Below are 24,593 nucleotides of genomic sequence, written 5' to 3' on the forward strand. Positions count from 1 at the left end.
CTATGCAATAGCTAAAAAAAACTTGATATAATAACATTATGTCAGATATAAAATTTTATTTCAAATGCGAGTTAAAACAAAAAACATATTTTAACTTCCGATCTGTATCTTTTTTGTACCGTTTCTCTTATTATGTCCACAGTCCATATATTGTATGTGTTATAAGCATATAAAAACCATGTTCAGTGTAGAAACCACTTTGTTTACATATTTATGATATCAAAAGCCAAGGAGAACTGACGAACAATCTTTTCGAAGCTTGGCTTTTTGCTATAGCACTCATATCTATATATTTTTCGAACAAAGAGTGGTTTTACATCACACATCATATAACACGATTTCATGTAATGTGTCGCTATATTTTATGATATTACTTTACGTTATATAGTTATTTTAAAATATGTACCTCAAAGTTCGTAAGAGTACTTTAAAAATACAAAGGAGCGAAGGAATGCGTAAGAGATTGGATAATGGATTGTGCGCTAATATCACTGTTTACATTTTTTTGTTTCAAGCATTTGCATGAAATGGCATTTATAATTAATATCTCATTTTTAAATTCAAGTTGGTTTTCAAGTTTTTTTCTATATGAACAGTGAGAGAATATAAATTATATAATAAGGAATTTGATCTTTCTTGCCTTATTAAAAACATTTTATAAAATAGACCAAAACCAGTATGTTTCAAAATATAAACGACCTTGATTAATAATTGAAGGGTAACATTTTGTTCTCAAACAGTTGTCAGTTGACAAAAACATAGAGATACGATAGATAGTAATGGAAGATATGAAACTAGGATTAGTGACAAAAATCTTTTGAAAGAAAGAGAAGATAGCAGTACTCTATTCTTCTCACTTCTGATGAAACTAATTATTATTATATCAAAATGTGTCATGTGATTAATACCGACTTTTTCTGTGTTCTTTTGGCGAGTAAAGAGACAAATAGCCGACAATCTTCCCTCTTTTTCTAAAGAATGGTATCTATTTCATTATCCATAATATCTGTAATCTGTATGATTATCTGCTAGCGGCCGACGTTTGACACTATCTATAGCGTTTTTGATAAAATTATATCGATTCACAAATCTATAATCAAATCCAATATAACAAATGATCTGGTCTGAACAGGCCTTATTTATATGTGGGCTCTTAATAATATTGCAAAGTTACCGTGCACAAATTATTATAAACACCACCGCTAACAATCTCACGGATTGTCATTGGTGGCATTTTTTAAATTTATTAACGTCTATGAGCGTGTCAAGCACGATCATGTTGTTAGCTGGTAGCAATCCCATCATCCCACTCATCACCACCAAACCACCAAAACGCAACTGCGCTATGAACTATTCCTGTATTACCAATCCCACCTAACCGACAATACCTATCCCATCAACCATAACGCATTATTGATATAAGAAAACCCAAAAAATACTTAATCAGCTGGTACTATGCACACATCCTAATCATCATAGCTTTTTTATTTAATTACCTGTCCCACCAACGTCACTGCATAAAACACAAATAATTCTGATATATTAATTAGTGGCTTCCACTCGTCTCACAAATCCCACTGCATAAGCAATACGTAGCTACATAAAACAAAACCGCAAATGACCCGATGTCAGCTGATACCAATCCCACCCAAACTTGTCATCCCACTCATCCCAGCCATCCCACTGACCCCACCCACACCCCCAACCCCAGACACTATATATTATTTAGCGGCTTCAGGTGGGCAGTCCGGTTGTGCGGAGGGGTGTGCTGCGCGGAATGCGGGGTGGTTCTCGAGCTCTCGGTCTATGCGCAGGATTATTGGGAACGGACGCAAATCCACGTGGAATCTGTGTGTACAAATATAGAAAAATTATAATTGAAGTACATAATATGATAAAAATAAAATTCATGTGTAGAACTTTTAGCACTTTAATCATTGAACTATTTAACTAGTTAGAATCATACACTAAAACGAACTCTGAACTGCTTTCAAATGTGTTTATCAAAATTCTAGCCAAAGTAACGAATATTACAGCAAAATCAAGGCTATTGGCATTACTTTAAGGTGATTGCAACGATCTGTTCCCAGCCAATATCCCGCTAGATGGCGCTGAATTCTACATTTCTAGTTTATTTGAGTTTTTGCGTAATTGGAATAGTCATCAAACCTAGGAATAGTCATGGCGGTTACTGAATATTATATTTTATTGAAATATGTTATATCATTGCCTTAAAATCCACCCAATTCGGTAAAATTATGCGTTTTAACATCTGTCATTGCATACAGGGTCGTTTACACACACAGACGTATACAAAAATGATAAAGATTTAACTCTAGATGGCGTGAATGTAAAGCGCGTCACACACGGTGAAGATACTACCTATAATATTTTATCTAATCTAGTAATATTTTATATTACAGTATCTTAAGGTATCCGGTATCAGCGTTCTGACCATCATTTTTCTTTTTTCGCTGTAGAACCGCCATCCTGTTACAAATGACCCACAAAGGAGAATGACCACGGGTGGTATCGGTAAAATTTTAGTTGTGCCACGTATTCGTTATATTGTTAATTCCTATTTGTATTTATAATGATCATATGTATCAATATTAAGTCTTAATTAAACCGGATAAATTGAAATAATAGTAAAAGTAAAAGTTTTTCTTTTGAAACATGTATGAACGTTCGCATTAGTAGGAAGTAGGATTGTTATAAAAATAAAAGTTATATTTGTTGGCGTAAACTATTTTATTGTAATTTTGGGAAATAAATAATGTCAAAATTGATTACCTACAATAAAACGCAGTTTTATTTTATTACCTACATTACACTATTGTTTTTTTTTTATCAAAACATGTATTTGAAGTAGCAAATATGATATTATGCTGATCCAAGCATTTTCACTCAAAACTAATATCACTAATGATTTGTAAAAGTAAATTATTTCAAAATACATTTCATAACCAACAAGTAAGAATAATTATTCATACAACAACAAATCAAAAACACTATTTACTATGGAAAAAAAACCAGGAAGGTGAAAAACATATTTACGATTTCGATGCACTCGACTTTTAGTAAAATAATAGGTAAAAATATTATTATGGTTTTGATCACAGACATATCTGTGGTTTTGATTTTAGCTACTAGTATCAGAAAGCTGCGTGTTCAATGCACGTCGGGGTCCCACAACTGTGGAGGAAGGAAGGTAGAATACCTCCATCGAATAAGTGAAGTTTCTCGACATACTCGATTTGCCGGCCGGCCTCAATGAAGATTGTCCGAAAGTTGTATATGTGCTCTGTAACGAAAAAATTTCGCTAGCGCGATTCAGAGTGAGGTGTCGTACAATATACCTAATGAAGTTTTTCATCTTTTTATTTTACTGCAAATACAAAATAAAAATTAAACAATGGTAATGTAAATTCTAAACAAACTACTACCAAAATACAATTACATAGAACAAAAATCATTTGACTTGTTTATTTCACCCAGAGGCCAGAGGCGGCTCGTGACAAAATTGTATAGGTGTTCACTTGAAATAAAACAACGAAAATACAATAGCGTTCGGGATGATTTATTACAAAAAAATGAGCACCACATTTTATAAATGTCTATAACACTAAAAATTACAAAGTACAGGCTATTTCAAAACGAATTCAATGACTAGGTATCAATAATTAGTAAATCACCGAATTTGCATTCGCGAGCGTAGGTATCCATAGTGTTTGTCACTGACGGTCACTGACCTCTATAACTTATAGTTATAGAGGTCAGTGGTGTTTGTTGTGTAAACATGTATGTATTTGAGTAGTTAGTAGCATATTATATTCTGAATTTCTGATCCATGCCTATTCACTCAAAACTAATAACACTAATGATTTGTAACAGTAAATTATTTCAATAGGTAGGTATTTGAACATTTCCCAACAAGACGTAAGAATAATTATTCGTAGGTATACAAGATACAATAACAAATCTAATACACTATTTATTATTTTATTATTTACTAGCGGTCCGCCCCGACTTCGCCCGTGGTACATGTTTACGTTTTCTCTCCATAAGAAGTAATAGCTAGAGAGCTAGCGCAAAGCTACCTGTATGTATTTGACCAGACCTGGATTTTTGTGTGTTGATTCCCCTATACCTACTATACATGAGATGAGGAGTCACTAAGCCCAGAGTGGTGGACGGGGCGCGCGCTTAGGTAAGACAGGTGGAAATTTTTGGCGAACTTTGAAACCATTTGACCACGTCTGCCATTTTGATATTTGAAAATAGATTATTATTACTATCGGAAAATAACAATGGCAGACCATTATCACGCGGATAACATTCTGGCAGACACTTATGAAAGTGCTGAAAAAAATACAATTTTGAAAGTATTTGACCAGATCTGCCATTCATATATTTTATTTATTAGGGTCTTAAAAACTTATTTTCGAAACGGCAGACATTTTCATTGCGTACAGACTTCAGCAGACAACAAAACTTTACAGACTTCAGCAGTCAACAAGACTTAGCTTCTACATGGTCAGATGTATATATGTATTACGTTCCCTGACCTTACATCAATGATTTACTTTATTAATGTTTTTATGGTCATTTACATTTAATTTTGAAAACTATGGAATAAAATTTATAAATTTGATGATACAAAACTAAATATACATTTGTAAAGAATCTCAAATATAAAGTTGTGTTGCAAATAACAAATCATCATTTAAATATTTAGTTTATTTCTTTATTTAAGAAACAATTAACAATTACAAAACAACATAAAAAAACACGCATGCATTTATTGAAATGTTCATTCATCATCACTATCGTATGGCGTTGTGTGACTCGTCTTCATAATCCATTGAATCGGATTCTGTAAAAGTAAAACGTAAATTATATAATAAAAGAAATGAGTCATTATAAACTTACCTAGTAAGGCAATGCCTTTGATGTCGCACGATGCCGCCGCGCCGCCAGTGTAGGTACTTCTGCTGCTACATGAAAATATGCTAGGGTTGCAACAAATGGGAAATAAAACAATTGTGATTATTACTATTATGATGTAATCATTTATTCATATTATGTACATTCAAAACAATTGCTATTATTAAATCTGATGTAATTATTTTTTCATAAATATATAATTATTATTAATTACATAATATATTGCACTGTGAAATATTTACGTATCACTTTATTTTTGATGTTCTTAATTGTCTTTTATAAAATTTAAGTGACGCATTCGCATTGGGATCAACAATCCGATAAGAAAAGAATGGAGACAACATATACATAGCTTTGATTTCAATTCTACAGATACAAAATATACAATCTATCTAAAATGATACAACGGATGTTTCCTGCGTTTTCTCGTCAAAATACCGAAACAACGTAATTATTGTATAGTAGTTGGGCGTGAAAGTAAAAAAACAAATGAAAAGTGTTTTCCATATGATTATTTATTAAATTTACGCGATTAAGAATAATTTCAACGATACAATTTAGTAACCGAGAATTCAGAGGATTAAAGAAAATACCTGCCTGATCATTTTATCAAACTCTAAAAGAATTATGGTTATTTCGCATCACTCGGTTTATTAGTTTGGTAATAATAATTATTAAAGGTAGTTACAACCCTAGCCATTGAGTCGAACGGTAGGCAACACAATATCGACTTTGTGCGGGTACATATGGTACATTTCTTCTTGCTGTGAAGCGTAATTATTATTATTAAGATTTTTTAGGCTATTTTGAATCAGCTGTTCTAATTTAATTCTAGAAATTTATTAAAACGTGATTTTTTTAAAAGTATATTATGAGTTTATAAATACCTCAACCAATAGTTATTGTGTCCTATCCTCATTTCTTTATATCTTGGTAGCTAAAGTGTTAAATTTACATAACCTCAACAACAACATTTACACTGCCACTGCACTAAAACTAAACTAACTAGCTCTCTAGCTATAAGAACCATCCTCGTACTTCAAGGGATATAATAAAAAAAGAATTATCGAAATCGGTTCAGCCGTTCTCGAGTTATGCGCTTACCAACACATTTTGCGATTCATTTTTATATATAAGACTAGCGGTCCGCCCCGGCTTCGCCCGTGGTACATGTTTACGTTTTCTCTACATAAGAACCATCCTCGTACTTCAAGGAATATAATAAAAAAAGAATTATCGAAATCGGTTCAGCCGTTCTCGAGTTATGCGCTTACCAACACATTTTGCGATTCATTTATATATATATATACTAGCGGTCCGCCCCGGCTTCGCCCGTGGTACATAATATTTACGTTTTCTCTACATAAAAACCATCCTCGTACTTCAAGGAATATAATAAAAAAAGAATGATCGAAATCGGTTCAGCCGTTCTCGAGTTATGCGCTTACCAACACATTTTGCGATTCATTTTTATATATAAGAAGATAAGATTATGTGAAAATAACCAGGAAGGTGAAAAACATATTTACGAAAACATAGTAACATAATATGGCTGTCGCTACAATAATTATATTTCAATTTTATCTTTTTATACCTAGTAGAACTGGCCGACGAATAAAAAAAATCGTATTAGAATAAATACAATAAATTACGGAACAAAAAAAGGATTGTAACTGAATTAGGTATGTTTGTTTCTGGGCGCACCGTTTTCGACGACGCGACGCGCGACGTAAGCGTATAGGTATAGGTACCTACTTTGCTAAAACAAACTAATAAAATTGTGTGTCTGTCTGAAAATTCGGAAAAGCATATTTTGCAAGTTTGTAATTACTTTGATAGTTTACCGATTTATAATAATTGTAATTGTAATTGTATAATATATAATTTGCAATGTGGTGAAATTTCATAAAAATCACGGGCCAATTTTTTGTTTTGAATCCCACCGAAAATATAATTGCGTTATTAGAATAATTAATTACTATACCTACCCACGATCAATTATTACAATATAGTCTCAAATGCATACTAGAGAAATATTGCAATTTGATTCAATTAAAATGCATAGCATACAAAAATAAATTCACAACACAAGAAATTCCGCGCGCAAATCATAGCGCGTGTCAATGAAATCAAGAATGTTTTATATCAAGCCGACGCGGACGACGACGCGACGCCGAACAAAAGTACCTACGACGGACGACCACGCTTCGAGTTGCCAAACAACATGAGTAATAAATTGTTTACAAAAAAAACAAGTTTTCCATTTTTCTGTATGAGTAGACAGAACTTCAAAACGCCACCTGCTACGGTTTATATTATGAACGATTGTTATAAAAATAAAAGTTATATTTGTTGGTGTAAACTATTTTATTGATCAATAATTTTGGAATTTAAAATTGTCAACATTGATTACAATAAAACGCAGTTTTATTTTATTACACTATTGTTTTTTTTATCAAAACATGTATTTGAAGTACCATATAATATTATGCTGATCCAAGCATTTTCACTCAAAACTTATATCACTAATGATTTGTAAAAGTAAATTATTTCAATATACATTTCATAACCAACATGTAAGAATAATTATTAGGTATTATTCCTACCTACAACAACAAACCTAAAACACTATTTACTATGGGAAAATAACCAGGAAGGTGAAAAACATTATATTATTATTTACGATTTCGACACACTCGACTTTTAGTAAAATATAGTAGGGAAACATAATATTATGGTTTTGATTTTTGCTACTAGTATAAGAAAACTGCGTGTTCAAACTACTTGTTTGTCTGTCTGAAAATTCGGAAGTACTTTGGTAGTTTACCGATTTATAATAATATTGTATATATCGTTGTTTAAAAAATATTCAAACACAATAAAATATGATATATGTACTGATTTATCACTGGTTTCAGTGATGAACTGATGAGTCAATTATAGCCACTATACTTTCGTCATACGTGTGTATGATTGATGTGATTTGCAACGTGGTGATATTTCAGAAAAATCACGGGTCAAATTGTCCCACCGAAAATATAACTGCGTTATAAGAATAACTATACCTACGATAAATTATACATAATACAATATAGTCTCAAATGCATACTAGTGAAATATTTTATTTGAATCAATAAAATAAAAAAAAAATAAAAAATAATAATAATACAAAAATAAATTCACAACACAAGAAAATCCGCGCGCAAATCATAGCGCGTGACAATGAAATCAAGAACTTTCGAGCCGACGCGACGCGGACGACGAAGGAGCCTAACAAAAGTACCTACAATCATAGGCGGCTCGTGAGTCGTGACAAAATTGTATGGCCGTGTTCACTTGAAATAAAACAACGAAAATAGGTACCTACAATAGCGTTAGCAGTACAAAAAAAATGAGCACCACATTATAAATGTCTATTTATACACTAAAAATTATAGAGTATTTCAAAACGAATTCAATTATTATTTAGCAATAATTAGAAAATCCCCGAATTTGCATTCGTGATCGTATTCATAGTGTTTGTCTACACTAATATTATAAAGAGGAAAACTTTGTTTGTTTGTTTGATTGTAATGAATAGGCTCATAAACTACTGGACATTTTACCAATGTTTGCAAGTTTGTGATTACTTTGATAGTTTACCGATTTATAATAATTGTATACTTATATCATTGTTTAAAAATATTCAAACACAATATGATATAGGTACTGATTTATCACTGGTTTCAGTGATGAACTGATGAGTCAATGTTAGCCACAATACTAATCACTTTCGTCATACATGTGTATGAACTATGATTGATGTGATTTGCAATGTGGTGAAATTTCATAAAAATCACGGGCCAATTTTTTGTTTTGAATCCCACCGAAAATACATATATTACTAATTGCGTTATTAGAATAATTAATTACTATACCCACGATCAATTATTACAATTTACAATATAGTCTCAAATGCATACTAGAGAAACATTGCAATTTGAATCAATTAAAATGCATAGCATACAAAAATAAATTCACAACACAAGAAATTCCGCGCGCAAATCATAGCGCGTGTCAATGAAATCAAGAATGTAATTTTATATCAAGCCGACGAGCGACGACGCCGAACTAAAGTACCTACAGTACCATTTACCTTCAGTGTACAATACAGTTTACAGACCTACGACGGACGAACAATAATGAGTAATAAATAAAAAAAAACATAGTTTCTAAGGTCATTAGTTTTATTTTATTTTATTGTTATTTTCTTTGAACGATTGGAAATGAAATTACTCAATTTTTACACAGAACTTTGATTTATTAGAATTATGCTCATTATGCATAAGATAACGAACGCGAATGCACGACATCTAGCGCGTCAATGTCTAAACATCGCCTTTCGTTTAGACATTGACGCGCTAGATCTGTAATAAGTATATAGTCTATGCGCTAGATGTCGTGCTTTATGTCGTGTTTCGCTTGGCAAAAGTCACGCACACTACTGTAGAAGTGTCAAATTTTTCCGGTATTTTACTGTTGTTTTTCTAAGTAAATATTGTAAATTATTGATTAAAAAGGTCGAACGCGCACACATTTCATTATAGAGAAGTGATAAAATGATTAGTTTTAAAGAAATAGTGTCTGTGTTAAGTGTTTAGAGGTAATCAAAAATGTATGGAGGGACGGTCGGAACATCAACCTTAAGTTTATTATAAGAACCATCTTAAAAAGACCGACTAACGGCCGGTTTTTCACCTTAAAAACTTCTCAAACCCCACTTAAATGCAGATTAAATATTTTCTTCTATGTATGTACAGTGAAATAATTTTTCTCAACCATTAATCAAATCAATTCTTAATTCAGAAACCGGCCTTGAAACTCCTACAAACATAAAGATTACTCAGCAAAACACTCAAGCCAGCCTTACCTTCTAGCATTAAACACCTGCGGTACAAGACAACAATCAGCGAGCGATATCTCGTCCCCCACACAATACTTCCCCGCTATGGACGCGAGTATCTTCTCCACGGCTCGGAAACCACGCGTGATCCAGTGTTGTGCCCACTCTTTCTTCTTCTCTTCCCCCACGTGGATTAGAACGATTAGGTTCTGTAACGGCTGGATACCTGATGATATTACCTGAAAATAGTATAGATCCTATTATTACTATTATAAAGGCGAAAGTTTGTATGTATGGATGTTTGTTACTCTTTCACGCAAATACTACTAAACCGATTACAATGAAATTTAGCACACATATAACTTGGATTAACACATAGGATAGGTTTTATCCCGGAAATCCCACGGGAACGGGAACTATGCGGGTTTTTCTTTGAAAACGCGGGCGGAAAGCTAGTATGACAATAAGTATGGAGGCAAATAATGATTTGAAGTTCTCTTTATATTTATTCTACTTAACCTACTAATATTATAAAAGTGAAACTTTATATTTTTGTTTGTATGTTTGTTACTCCTTCACGCTGAAACTGCTTAACTGATTTTAATAAGTAGTATTAACACGTTAATTATAGGATAGGTTTTATCCCGGAAATCCCACAGGAACGTGAACTAATCGGGTTATTATTTGAAAACACCGCGGGAGGAAAGCTAGCACTGAATATTCCCTTTGATCTTCTTAGTATAAGGTTGTCTTTTCATAATATAATTCAACCGACTTAAAAAAGGAGTTCTCAATTTGACTATATGTTTTTCTTATTGTAACCTCAGGACTTTCGATTAAGGTGAACCAATATTGATTTTTTTTTATTAACAGAAAACTAGTTCTGTACGGACAATGTCTAGTAGTTTAGTTCTGATAATTTTAAGAGTTTAGTTTTTACTTTTTATTAAAAACTAAATTACCGCCCGCGGCTTCGCCCGCTTGGTCTAAAACCTAATAAATTATATACTAAAACCTTCCTCTTAAATCACTCTATCTATTAAAAAAAACCGCATCAAAATCCGTTGCGTAGTTTTAAAGATTTAAGCATACAAAGGGACATAGGGACAGAGAAAGCGACTTTGTTTTATACTGTGTAGTGATGTACCTTGTGTGCTCATGTTGACTTCACATGTCATAAATGTGTTAATAAAACTTGGGCGATTTATTTGCTTTTTAAATAAAGTAGTTTGTCATTCTTCAAATATATCTCAAGGTACAATAAAGGTCGAGATATGTGTTAATTTATATTTTCATAGTTAAAATGATGTTATGTTTGATAGCACAGATACCATAGTACTCAGACAATGATAAGTGTTATCACTTATGTATCTGATGATAAAACTATTGAAAATATGTTATGAAATAAATCAAAATACCTGATATGAAATGTTTGATACATTAAAATGTTAAAATTTACAGGAAAAGAAACCTGCAATGATATAGATATTTTTATAGTATATCATTGTAATTGAGCAATATAGGTGAACCACTAATTAATAAGTGAAATTTTGGATGGATGTTTGACTCTAGAAATGCATACATAATATTATCATACTTAATACTACATGATTAAGATTATTTATGTGATTGTTTCAGTAGTTGAGATTATTATAATTATATCTAATAAGAAAACCATCCAAATCTTCATCTACATGCTCTGTTACTTAATTCAAACACACTATTTTCTTCATACTATGATACACACATACATTATGATGTAACTATATACAGTTTATCGTTACCTCACAAATCTCTCTAACTTTTGCCCGTTTATAGCAGTCTTGAGGCATCAATGGCCTTTGAGGTCTTGTCTCTTCTAAATAATGCATTATACTTAGTGATTCTATTAAAGTATGCCCATCTGAAAGATAAAAACAAATAAATTGTTATAATTATTATATAATTTAATACTTTTTTCAGTATAACAATCTACAACAGTACCGTCAAATGTGGCTACTTGACCTTTACTTGGCAACTTGACCACACCTTCCGTTTAACAACAAAATATCAAATTTTGTAGAATTGAAAGCAAATTGACCTAACGTATCGATGTTGGTAGGTTCTTAAAATATTAATTGGCAACATATTTTAATTTTAAAGCGGTAACGCTGTTGGTTCTCGCAATATAACGTATCGAAGTGTGACTGTGACTAAGGATCTTTTGCTGGTGTCAGTATTATTATGTTTGTAGAGCTTAAACTGCACATCTCAGGTGAGTACAGTTTTGATATGTTGTGTAATAAACCCTAGAGATTGATTTTACAGTGGGAACTATCCAATTTTAGGCTCATCTGTCGAAATATTTGCTTGGGCATTGATGCCTCAGGTTAGGTCAAGTTGCCATTGACCGCTACGTGGCAACTTGACCGACGCCTAGGGTTGACACAAAAAATAACGTGACTGTATTTTTTCCTTTTTTTATCTGTTTCGAGTTTTGCATAGTAAAATCAATAAATTTGCTGCCAATTTCGGACAATCCAGATACTTATACTCTCTTTGATGACAACGATTTAGCATATTTCTAATGAAAAATAAATGTTTCCTTACCTATTCATAAATACCTATAAGTATTAAGTAATATACATATACATATGTATTAAATTTAGTTTAATAAATAAATAGTTCATTAAAATTTGTGTCTTGTTTGTGACAACCCTATCCGACATGTAATGCTTTGTATGAAATCATTACAAATCCCGTGGCAACTTGACCAGGTAGCCAGAGCCTAACAGTTTATTGTAAAGCTTCGGGCCGCAATATTTAAAAAGTCGAAGAATTAAAAAGTAATAGCAACTTAGCCTAAAACAAGAATGTTAAGCATCTACCTATGAAAACTAATGTGCAAGGTCAAGATACCACATCAGTGTCAACTTGACCTGTATTACGTTTATTTGTAAATAATGTCAGATCCAATATATTTTAAAGAAATACCTAGTAAAAGTGAATGATGAAATCATTCATGACATGAACAAATCATAAAATGTTAATAAAAGTTTAATATAAATAAGTTAGCTAAGAAAAAGTAAAAAAATGTGGTCAAGTAGCCACATTTGACCGGTATACAACTCATCTGTAATCTTAGTAAAATTCTGTAAAAGCACCAGACACGATGGATACATTAACTTCTATTATATATTTTATTATACTTTACTTTTTAAGCACAAATTACACAAAAACAAAATTAAACATTCATATTAGCACAAATTTTCTTCATCAGCAAACAAAGACATTCAATCAACATTCAACTTTCTATCCTGTTCTAGAACTATTCCAAATTTGAATTTGAAATAAAAAAGAAATTACCTATGACTAGTGATGGGACTTGCTCCATAGGATTGACTTCTCTATACTCATTGCAGTGCTGCTCCCCTCCACCCTTGATGAGGCTGACTGCTTTTATATCATACGGTATTTCTTTTAAATTTAATGCAATCCTAACCCGCCAGGAACATGAGCTGCGCCAGTATGAATACAGCACTGGCTGTAAATAAATAATTAATGTGAAAAATTTATGCCAGTTAAAAATTACAGTAATAAAGCGGGGAAGTATAAAATACATATTCCTAACTAGCGGTTCGCCCCGGCTTCGCCCGTGGTACATATTTACGTTTTCTCTACATAAAAACCATCCTCGTACTTCAAGGAATATAATAAAAAAAGAATTATCGAAATCGGTTCAGCCGTTCTCGAGTTATGCGCTTACCAACACATTTTGCGATTCATTTTTATATATTCCTAACTAATATATTTCACATTTATAGAAATTTTTGTTTGGGTTTCTTAGAAAACTTTTAAGTTGAAAGGGGTAAAAAGAAATAAAAGGTTTTTATACATATTGCGCGGTAACCTGGCTTGATTGTCGGGAAAGTCGCGGCTATAAAATTACATTGTGTAATTTCAAACAAATAATTTACCTTATCATCAGTTTTCTCACCCATTTTCCAAAAATGTTGTAATTAATAATGTACACAAGTTCTCGTTAGCAGACACTCGATAGGACTGGTCTGACCAGTATCGAATATCTATTTAAATAATGTACATGTATCTAGATAAACAAGTATTTAAATTAACTAACATTAAAAATAACAAAAGCCTGTTTTATTACCTTGGCCATTGGAGAAATATTTTCGTATTTGGAATAGTAAATAATTTTGGCGGTGTTCACAGAACCTTTATTATTAAAATTATTATTTGCTTTTAAAAAGCAAATTTAATTTTATGGATTATTTTTAGTTTATTTTGGTCCTGTATATTATTATGCTGAAAGATAAATATAGTAAAATTACATTCAGTTGGTAATTTATTATTATTTGTAATTGCAAATCAACAGCCAAAATGCGGCATCAATTGATATTGCTAATTTTTAATACGAAAAATTACTAAATACCTCAGAGGAATATACTAATAATTATAATTTTTCGGATATCAGCCGCTCAGCGACAAATCACAAACGCCTTTTTTAATTTTATACTTTTATAGTGACATTTTAAACTTCAGGCAGCAGGCTGTTTGAGTCACGTTTGAGTGTTTGGCTCTTGGTCCGGGAGCCAGCAGCAGATTTTATGACCAAGTTCCTCTCAAGCGGTAATTAGTAAAATGCATCAAAGTATAGTATTATGAAGCCTCGTGAACGTCAGCTGGAGCTCGGTTGGGGGGAAGAGCGGTTGTAGCCTCCCGTATCAGCTGACGGTTTTTCCACCAAGATACAGCCAGCTGACATATATATTTATCCACAGTTACATATAAGCTATCATCAGGTAAATTTTTGTTTGAGAGGAAATAACGGAAAATAAATTTTTCTTTAAATTTAACTTTCATGTTCGAGACACCAGCTGACGTATAATACACCATGTTGTAACCAGCTGACTATTTTTTTTCGTTGAGATATTGGGTTAGCTACAATTTGACAAATTTTTAGCTGAGAGGAAATGAATGAATGAATGTATTTTTTTTCCTATGTGCGTGGGAGGCTACAACCGCTCACCCCCCCAACCGAGCGCCAGCTGACGTTCACGAGGCTTTATAATACTATACTCTCATGCGTCTGACGAATTATCTCTTGAGAGGAAATAGTTAACCAAATTTGCACCTGGCTCCCTAACCATCTGTTTCGACCCATGGTTTCGACTTTCGAATTTTTTTACAGATTCGAACGTTCTCCATACAATGCGTAAGCTGCGTTCATACCACAGAACATTCGTTCATACTAAAATTATCTAGAACAATTATTGGTTCCAGTTTATTGCTTTTATCAGAAGTTTAGAAAAGTCAATCTGCTTAGAATATCAAAATAAATTTTGGATTAATCATTTAATGGCTCGTTAAAAAAACATTTTTTTTTTTAACGAAATAACGTGGAAATAACACTATTCGTAGATTACAGAATGTGTCACTGTCAAGTGTCAAATGCCATGTGTCAAATGTCAAAACAACGTGGTGATTTCGCTGTGTAAAAAAAAAATACTTTAAAATTCTTCTTTTTTATATCATTCGGAATTTTGTCAGAGAATTTAATTCAAAATGGGAAAAGACAAAAAAATGGGAATCAAAGGTAATGTTTTCAAAGTAGCCGGAGCCAAAAGTTTAAAGAAAACGAAGGCTAAAGCGGTGAACTTAGGCCTTAAAAATGTAAGTGGAGATTTTATTATATGTGAAATCTAAGATGTGAATGATATTATTATTCATCTGCTTTTTCCTGTTGTAAAAAAAAGTCCAATGTACAATTTTCGGATAGTTAAATATAAACAATAGTTTTCATCTACTGGTAAGACTACAAAATATGTATTGATATTGAAGATGAATCTTCATTCCAGATTAAACAAAAAGTTGCAGATATTGACAAGCAATTCCTTGATATTAAAAACAATCCAAAGTCAAAGGAGTCTCAGAAGAAACAAGTTATTCAAGGACCTGAGAAGAAAATAGAAAAAAATATAACTAAAGAAGAAGTAGCGTCAGCTGCGGCAGAGATTGATAAAATGGACTTATAACTCTGATTTTGTATTTATATTTATAATAAGTGTAAATAAATAGATTAAGAAAATGCTATTTTTTATTTTAATATTTAATTGGTATTATTAGTTATTACAACCATGATGTTCATCATGGACGGTATTAATAGTGGACGAAGAAATTTGAAGCCTTGAGTAATATTGTTTGTCATCTGGTTTAATATGCCAAATGGAATTGGTGCATTTCCATTGGTTTAATTTGTTTTGATCACAATGCTGGGCACACCATCAAATTCTGTTACAAATTATTATTATTAGTTCCGAATTGGGATGTAGGGCTAGAGGCTAGCATAAATTTTAGCACAACAAATTTTATTTAGATAGCTAACAGCTTCAGAAGGCTTACCAATCTGGCTTTTTTTTTTAAATAATATTACAAAAATAGTATGTAATGAATCTAGATTGTAGCGCTGTTGGCTATGTTGGTTATAGCGGCATCTATTAATCTTCGTTGGAATTAAACGAATTAATAATATCACATATTGCAATAAATAAATTTAATATTAGAAGCTGTTGCTTTCAAAATATTTTCAACACATCGAAAATCGGATATGTTATGTAGGTCTATTGTAAAAGTTTATTACATTGTAATTTGTATGACAATTATTTTAGGAATGGCAATTTTCTAATATGGCATCCGTATTTCAGATCACTAGTAAGTAGTAACACTAGGGCGTGACAGCTGTCAAACATAGTGTATCGAACGCTGCGAGAACGCTGGTGACGGCGTTCGTACTTCGCCTTCGTTAGGCCGATTTGCATGATCAGCGCGGTAAGAAAGTGTATTGAGCATTGCCGTACCAGAACCAGCTATTATCGAATTAGAACTCATACGGTGATACGGTAAAAATGAATACAGTGTTATGTTTAGTGATTAAATAACAATGCAAGTTAAAACCGACACATAAGTGCAGTGTTGTGAAAGTTGTACCCAGTTGTGTTGGTGCTGATTAAAAATGACCGAGAAAAATAAATCCGAAAAGATGACTAATTCATCGAAACCTGTTCCTATGAAACTTTTTGCAGCCTGGGAGGTGGACAGGACTCCATCCAACTGTATCCCAAGGTAAGCGCTCTTGGCATGTTTGTCACGTATTATTAAGCGATATTTAAGTGAAGTTGTTGTTTTGTGGAATGTGCTTACTCGAAGCGATGTATTGTTGAAATATTTTTGTTCTTGAGCCGCTATCAGTAGTGTTTTCCGATACAAATGTTCAATCGAACATTAATAGTCTTACTAGATCTCTATGTTTACGTGTCTCGCACGTCTACCGGCTAAAATACGATCAATGTTTTTTTATTAGTTATAATTTAATATCAAGTTTTAAAGTATTCTTTGCATGTATCAATTTCAGTGTCTATATTGACTTGATCCAGCTTAAAAGTATCTAAAATATACATATTATCTTGTTGTTATTATTGCCTTCACAAAGTAATTAACAAAAACACATTAAGATAAGACTTTATAGACAGTAAACATAATAAATTGGTTGTACTCATATGTAGTCTATCAAATAAGGTTTTTAATTATTTTATTTTATGTGTAGCTAAGCTTTGTAAATCAATACATTGCCTCTGTTACTTTATCTCATACTAATTGTATTGATTGGTGGAATGAATTGTTAATTTAATTTATTACTTATCTATAAATATACTTATTTTCTAGTGATATATTCTGTAGCCAAGCATAATATCTATTTTTAAGTAATAATAATTGGAAGTTTTTTAATGCTTCCATGAAATTGTATAGGTACTATAAATACTGAGTATGGGAGCAAGTTAAAATTTGAGTCTTTAAAATAAGTAAAATAGTAAATGAATAATAAAACTGCATCATACCTTGGATTGATAAATAAATACCTATATTTAACTTTAAAATAAATGTCGCAATCATGCCTTAGCCAGGTATATGAAGAACCTGTATTTTAGGTCACAATTACCCTTTAAATATTTATACATATCCTGTATGGGATATAAATATCTTTGTTATTGAGAACAAAGAGATAAAATGTATGTTTGCAATTCAAATAGCTCCAAGGAATAAAATTTAATCAAAGTAATTTTTATATGTTACTAGCAGTCCACCCCGGCTTCGTCCGTGGTACATATTTAAGTTTTCTCTACGTAAGAACCATCCTCGTACTTCAAGGAATATAATAAAAAAAGAATTAACGAAATCGGTTCAGCCGTTCTCAAGTTATGCGCTTACCAACACATTTTTATATTATAGATTCATTCGTATATTTACACAAGTTCGTGACTGGAGTACATACAAATATATTTAATAAACCCCTTGTATTTGAATGCAGGATTAGGATTAAAAAAAATAACTTGGCAATAATGAATCTCAAATGTTTTCTATATTTTTTTGCATATCTATAGCGCTTTTGGTTCATGAGTCGGAGTAATGTGATAATTTTTGTAAACATATGTAAAAATAAATAAATTAATATCTTTCACTAGTATTTTAAAAGTTAATAACCTTAGTATGTATGAATATTCATTTATTCAACAATAAACAACAACATTATGTTTTTATGAAAGAATTTTAGCTTAATGATTTAACTTTTAAATATTCATAATATTTTAGAAACATTACAATCGCTATTGTCCCAAGTGAACTCTGACACTATTATAAAAAAATATTATTTTTCATTTTTATGTCTTGCTTGAATAACTTCCTAAAAATAAGATTTGACAAAGAACTAAACCCCCTTCAAATTGTCGCAACTAACTACACCAAATTTAAATGAGGCAAGCACCAGCATTCAAATAAATACAAAGAATAATTTAAATTGGCTCATCTAGTCGAAAGTTCTGGGGTATCAAACACAAATAATACAGTTTCCTTTAGGTAGATAAAACCAAAAGTATAAGGATCATGGGTGGCTAGGTGTCGCCCTGAAATGGCATTTAGACGCGGATTCGAATACCGAATTCTTTCTATTCTATAAAAATGTATCACTAAAAATACTGACAAATTAAGAACCTCCTCTTTAAGTTGGCTTATGAAACTTCTTTAAAATGTAATGAATTCTATAAGAAAAATGTTGTACGTTCCTGTCTTTAAACTACATCAATTGTTTGCGCGCCTTCCGTCCTTAGATGGGTTAAATTTTATGCAATGTTACATTGTTACGTGTCCAGCGACGATTTATGGTGAGGGACAAAGGAGGCTCGGGATTTGCATAACGGGTTTTTGCGCAGTATTCGTTAATGATTGATTAATTTGCTCACTATGATATGGCAGTTACTGCGTTATTCGTAGGTGCTTTTTTATCTGTGAGACACTTATTAAAAATTCTGCCCATTTCGATTTTTATTTAATAATCCGAACTAATTCACGGGATCGCTAACTCTTACATACATATATAGCATACATTTTAATGTATTTTAATTGTTTAGCCATCAAAAACATCTAATGTACGTGTTCAAGCAATAAATAAATGAATTTAGAATTTTGAATTTAAAAAAATTTACCTACAAGTTGTCACTATGTAATTTGTAATTTCCCTAGGTCGGGAATTTTAATAGTACCCAAGAGAGCATAAAAAAATAAAAATGTCAGCAATAAACACACTAATTATTGTGTTGACGGGTAACTCGATATATCATAAACATCTGCAGAGCTTGGCTCAAAGGCGGAAACAAAGGCTTGGTCCTAACCGGCGATGTCGCTACAATTCGGGAGTAGTCGTTAATCCATTAGGCACGGTGACAATGGTAACTGTGTACAGAGTACTGTTCAGACAGTAACCATATTAGTATACTGACTCTCTTTAACTAGGTTCATGTAACGAAGCGTTCGTACTGCTACACTATGTACATTTGTTCGATCGTTAAGGTGCGTATAAATTAAGCGCGGCAGCCGCGCGAGCCCATGTTCGACCAGAGTTGACGTTCATTTGCTGCGCGAGCCAATATGTAGATATATTTTAAGTTGAACGTAGTTTCCGCGCGCGGCAGGCGATCCATCACGAACATCTCTTCTGTAGGACGCCAAAAGTGTAGTCATTTTCTTTTTCAAGCCAGGAATAGGTATATCCATTTTCTTACTGATTTCTACCCACACATCATACCTCAGCGATTTATTGTGGTATTGGGAGGATTTGCTGTTCCACAAAAATTCATTAGCGCCATACAATTGTATTAGTAAACGGCACTTTTCGTTGTCCATTTTTACGTAGACGCCGCGCGAGCCGAATCACCAAAACTACAAACCGTCCACACGGCGCGCGAGCGAACGCCTGAAGCTCCTTTGATGCGGTCTCAAAAACCGACAGTGAGCGGATCGCCCCGCGGCACGTTCGAGCGCGGCAATGTTCGCGTCGCCGCGCGCGGCGATCCCGTCTACATAGTGCGCGGCCGCCGCGCGCGCCTATGTTCGATGGTTTGCCGCGCTTAGTTTATACGCGGCTTTAGTTTAATGATCGAAACGAAGTCGACACGGTATATATAATCCAATCTATAAAGAGTTATGTGTTTCATTGTTTAAATCTATAGTAAAAAGAAAGTACTCGTCACTAATAGGTTGCTCAGTGCAGTAGAAACAAGAAAATTTCTAAATTTTGCATCATCACTAACGAGAAATTATGTCTCAGTTCTTAGTTTCATTCCAAAACCGTGTTTGCGAATGTATTGAAATGCTGTGTGCACTTCGTGTAATGGTGCGACATACCATACAAATTCCAGCCCGCATTTCACACACTTAAAGTATTGTTTTCGCGATATGAACACCCTTTTCCAAGGTAGGTAACGAGTAGCGTAAAACCTCATTCGTTTGAAGATTCAGACATTTATTACTGGTAGCTTATATCAACATTTTATAGTCCTTAAAAACCACTATAAGCGTACAAACAAAGAAACCTACATAAGAGATAAATTGCCTCCACAAAGACATTAATAAGGACCGCTTAACTACGTTATAAAATTTACATATAACGCAGTTGTAGGTAATTCGAGCGCTCGCAATGTAAAGAAACAAAGCGATTGTGTATATAACATTATCGCGTATTTACGGAAGTTAATTCGGTGATATACTTGTGTTGAAATGCGTGACTCATATGTACAAAACTGGGTAAGTAAATGCATTGCCCGCTTTGTGAAGTTGGCACATATATGACGTCATTAACATCTTAATTACGCACGTCTCTAATCCCATGTATAATAATCTCATAATTGGATGAAAAATTTAAGGAAACATTTTCTCTTTAATTTCCCTTATGTAAAGAATAGGTGTGGCAAGCATGTGTATATGTATTATGTAACCCAATTGTTATTATAAAATATATTATTTAATAAACATATAAAAGTAAGGTATCTTTATCATAAAAAGGTAATAAGCCACATGTACATATTTTTATCTTTGTTAGCGAACATATTATACAATTTGTTCATCGTTTATTTTATTACTCATACTAGCTTCCGCCCACGACTTTGTACGTGCATCCCCGTTTTTCCCCGTTCCCGCAAGAATTTCGGGAAATCCTTTCTTAGCGGATGCCTACGTCCTAACATCAACCTGCATGCCAAATTTCAGCCCGATACGTCCAGTGGTTTGGGCTGTGCGTTGATAGATCACTATATCAGTCACCTTTGAGTTTTATATATATACCTATAGATTGTTGCGTCAAATAATTTAATTGTAAATCGTCTTCTTTTCCTAAATGTTTCCTTCCTTTTCCTTATTACACTAGAGACGTGTCCGCTTCTCTAGAATAGGATAAATAAATTGTGTAATTGAAATAAGCTAGACTTTGATGGATTAATTGTTCAAAAAATGTTGTGCGGTTTTATGAAACCACGGTAAAAGTGAAACTGTTCGCAGTTCGAACGGTTCCGAACACTGCTTTGTGTAGCGCATGTCGCGTGACGGCGATACACGCGACATGCGCTACACAGACCAAAAAGTTTGAGACGATGTAATAAAAGTTTCACTTTAAAAAAACGACTTGATTAATTATTATTAATCTGTTTTAATTAAGAAAAAAGTTTATACAATATAGTTTATTGTTTTAAATAAAAATATAAAGCACAATAATAGATCTATTGCTTGGTATAACTTGATTGTTGCACGTTCTTTAGAAGCTGAATAATTAATTACCTCGTCCGGGATTTGCGTCTTGTTTTCTTTCATTTCTATTTCATTAAAATTATTTGTTGCTTAGTTCTTATTGGAAATTGTGCGAGAGCCTTTCATCTCTTAATTGTTTCGTCGAGTCGTTGATCGATTGATTTGGACGAATTAAAAGTTCAAATTCATACACGTTTCTTGTTCAATTGAGATGTATCATATTATATTATGTTAGAATTTATAATAATCTTAAATACACTGCTCTGAGTCATTTCTAAATAGATCTTGTAACCCATTTGTAACACGATGCGTTTGCAACGAAGGGCTGACCGCAAGGCCGGCTGCGTACGATAATATAAAGTAAATTGTTTTAATTCACCACGTTATTTATAGAACTAACGAAGTGAATATTAAAATGAATGTTAATAAAACATTTCCCCTAAAATGTGTTAAAATAAACAAACAGATTTAACATAATGAGACTTAATAAATGAATTTGAATTTGAGATTATAGCACAGAGTACATATAGTAGGTAAATAGTGTTAAAACTTTAAGATAAAAAGAATTGTACATTTGTATTACTGCTACATAACGTCTGCATTGGTACGTTTAAATCTACTTGATTACATTAAAAATTAGGCATTATAAAAAAATCGAATTTTTACAAAAGTAATTTTCAATTAGAAAAATATTTTTAATATTCTACCATCGAGCGTTTTATTGCATAACTTGGCCTGAAGCCGTATGATATTATAATGATTAGGGTTACCTACAGCAAGTATATAATCATATATTCGTACTTAGCCGGTTCATGACTTGAGAACAAGTTAATCCAATTATGATTGAAGAAGAATAGAGAAATGATACTATGTTATTGTATTAAATGGCTCTGGCGATATCTTATTACAGCTGATTTTATAAACGTGTAAGTTATTCAATTTTTTTTTTACTTACGCAAAAACACCCGATACGTTCTGTATGAAATTTATTCGAGATAGGTTTTGGATGAATATAGGACTTTTTACATGGATACCTCATACAACGCAAATGAAGCCGCTCGCTATAGCTCGTTTTGAATAGTTGTTCCACTCTATAATAAAATTTAGATAAAAGTTTTTTCAATACAATAACATGGCTTTATTATTTAGTAACTATTGCACGCCTCATAAGCGAAGCGTTGAGGTGGGTACTACTGTCACTTCGCGCAAAACATCTGATTTTTCAAACTTAAAATGTCTTTATCAGTTTATGTATCATACATTGCACTTGTAAGATAATACATACACACATATATTAAGAAAAAACACTATTTTTAACATTCATGATATTTTTGATGTCATTTTTGTTATTTACATAACAGTTTAAAAAAGTTCTGTCTTGGACGTCCGTGTGTCTGTATGTGCGGAGGATTTTCTTGTTAACACGATAGCGACCGAAATACTTTACTAATCGAGTCTTTTTTTTTCTCTTACGCTTGAGTATGCTCAGGAATAGAACCCTTTCATTTTTCAGGGTCTGATTCGATGTGGTTTAATTGTTATTAAATAAACAAAAATAATAATTAATAAATAATTATTAAAAAAAAATTATGAGGCGTGCACTTTTGGATTTTCCAAATTATTTTTTTTTTATAATACACTGTATTTTTTTCTTAAATTGAAAACTAATATTGCTTATTTTAAAAAGCGTTTAACATTCTCTAAAAATAAAATATTAAATTTGATAACAATGCATAAGGATCCACCAAACACCGAAACACGTAGAAGTGCACACTATCGAGGTCACGGCTGTCTTAGAACGAGCGTTATTTACCGAACACAAGGCCGACGCGTTTCGGTGGCAAGTGCAATGCCTTGTTGGCGATTAAATTAAATAATACACGTATTATTAAATGTTGTTTGAGCTAATTGCTTTGTGCGAGTTAGTATCCATAACGAGTTGTTGGATTGTTAAGATTTTTGGTATACATATACATATTTCGATCCCGTTGGTGGAAGTTTTTTGATGTGAGCATAGACTCTTGATCAAATATTCGCAAACGAATGATCCAACTCCTTTTGATTTTGCTTTGACATTACATACTGTAAGGTAATATTTTACAACATGGTTTGCCACTAAATGCACATGCAATTATTCAGATTGTTAACAGACAGATGAAATGTATGTCTTGTGTTATGAAATGCCCAAAATGTGTTCACATATAAAATGTAGGAATATAGATACAATAAAAATATGCACGTGAAAAATTCCTTTATAGCGTTTCATAGGAAAGCTGTTAATAATTAACGTTAGCGTGGGCGGATGTTTTGCATAGCCGTGCGTCCAGCGAAGTCCATTGTGGGCTTATCAGCTTGTTAGCTGTGTACCGTGGCTTTAACCATTGTTTGGATTTAATCAGAAGTTTATTCGATAACACGCCGCCTCATGTGCGCGCTGCATGTGATTACACGATGTAATGTGCCTTTATTGAGGTACAAGTTACAACTAACTAGCCTATGTGAGAGGTACAACTATTACTGGTTTATGGGCAAATTGAAAAGTAATTGTACAAATGGTTAATATCAATAACATTTATTTAAAATACACGCCTGTAAAACAAATTGGTTATTTGATGTATTGTATTGTGTCAATAATAAT

The 24,593-nt window shown here is 32.6% G+C and overlaps 3 protein-coding genes across 5 annotated transcripts in view; 2 read left to right on the plus strand and 1 right to left on the minus strand.

The window, feature by feature from the left end:
* Nucleotides 1–1,143: 1,143 nt before the first annotated feature.
* Nucleotides 1,144–14,251, minus strand: LOC149900453 (putative maleylacetoacetate isomerase 2). 2 transcript variants are annotated; one of them, XM_090112303.1, is made up of 5 exons: nucleotides 13,977–14,251; nucleotides 13,175–13,352; nucleotides 11,614–11,732; nucleotides 9,857–10,068; nucleotides 1,144–1,848 (listed from the first exon to the last, which is right to left on the minus strand). In XM_090112303.1, the coding sequence occupies exons 1-5, from the start codon at nucleotides 13,983–13,985 to the stop codon at nucleotides 1,722–1,724; spliced, it is 645 nt and encodes a 214-aa protein (XP_089968429.1). In that variant the 5' UTR covers nucleotides 13,986–14,251; the 3' UTR covers nucleotides 1,144–1,721. The 2 variants fall into 2 exon arrangements, with proteins under 2 accessions (XP_089968429.1, XP_089968427.1); XM_090112301.1 differs by lacking the exon at nucleotides 13,977–14,251 and adding an exon at nucleotides 13,786–13,864.
* Nucleotides 14,252–15,273: 1,022 nt separating this feature from the next.
* Nucleotides 15,274–15,914, plus strand: LOC149900454 (uncharacterized). Its single transcript, XM_090112765.1, has 2 exons — nucleotides 15,274–15,499; nucleotides 15,685–15,914. The coding sequence occupies exons 1-2, from the start codon at nucleotides 15,392–15,394 to the stop codon at nucleotides 15,859–15,861; spliced, it is 285 nt and encodes a 94-aa protein (XP_089968891.1). The 5' UTR covers nucleotides 15,274–15,391; the 3' UTR covers nucleotides 15,862–15,914.
* A 677-nt stretch (nucleotides 15,915–16,591) lies between these two features.
* The window catches only part of KrT95D (phosphofurin acidic cluster sorting protein KrT95D), a 125,479-nt gene continuing 117,477 nt past the window's right edge, over nucleotides 16,592–24,593 (plus strand). For both annotated transcript variants that reach the window (XM_090112758.1, XM_090112759.1), the window contains exon 1: nucleotides 16,592–16,948. In XM_090112758.1, coding sequence (XP_089968884.1) covers nucleotides 16,839–16,948 — 110 coding nt within the window. In that variant the 5' untranslated portion in view covers nucleotides 16,592–16,838. The remainder of the gene's footprint in view (nucleotides 16,949–24,593) is intronic.

The sequence above is a fragment of the Colias eurytheme genome, chromosome 18 (assembly GCF_061535395.1).
Source record: "Colias eurytheme isolate Ceu_HAF_F1 chromosome 18, ilColEury1 Martin Lab GWU primary, whole genome shotgun sequence".
NCBI classification, from domain to species: domain Eukaryota; kingdom Metazoa; phylum Arthropoda; class Insecta; order Lepidoptera; family Pieridae; genus Colias; species Colias eurytheme.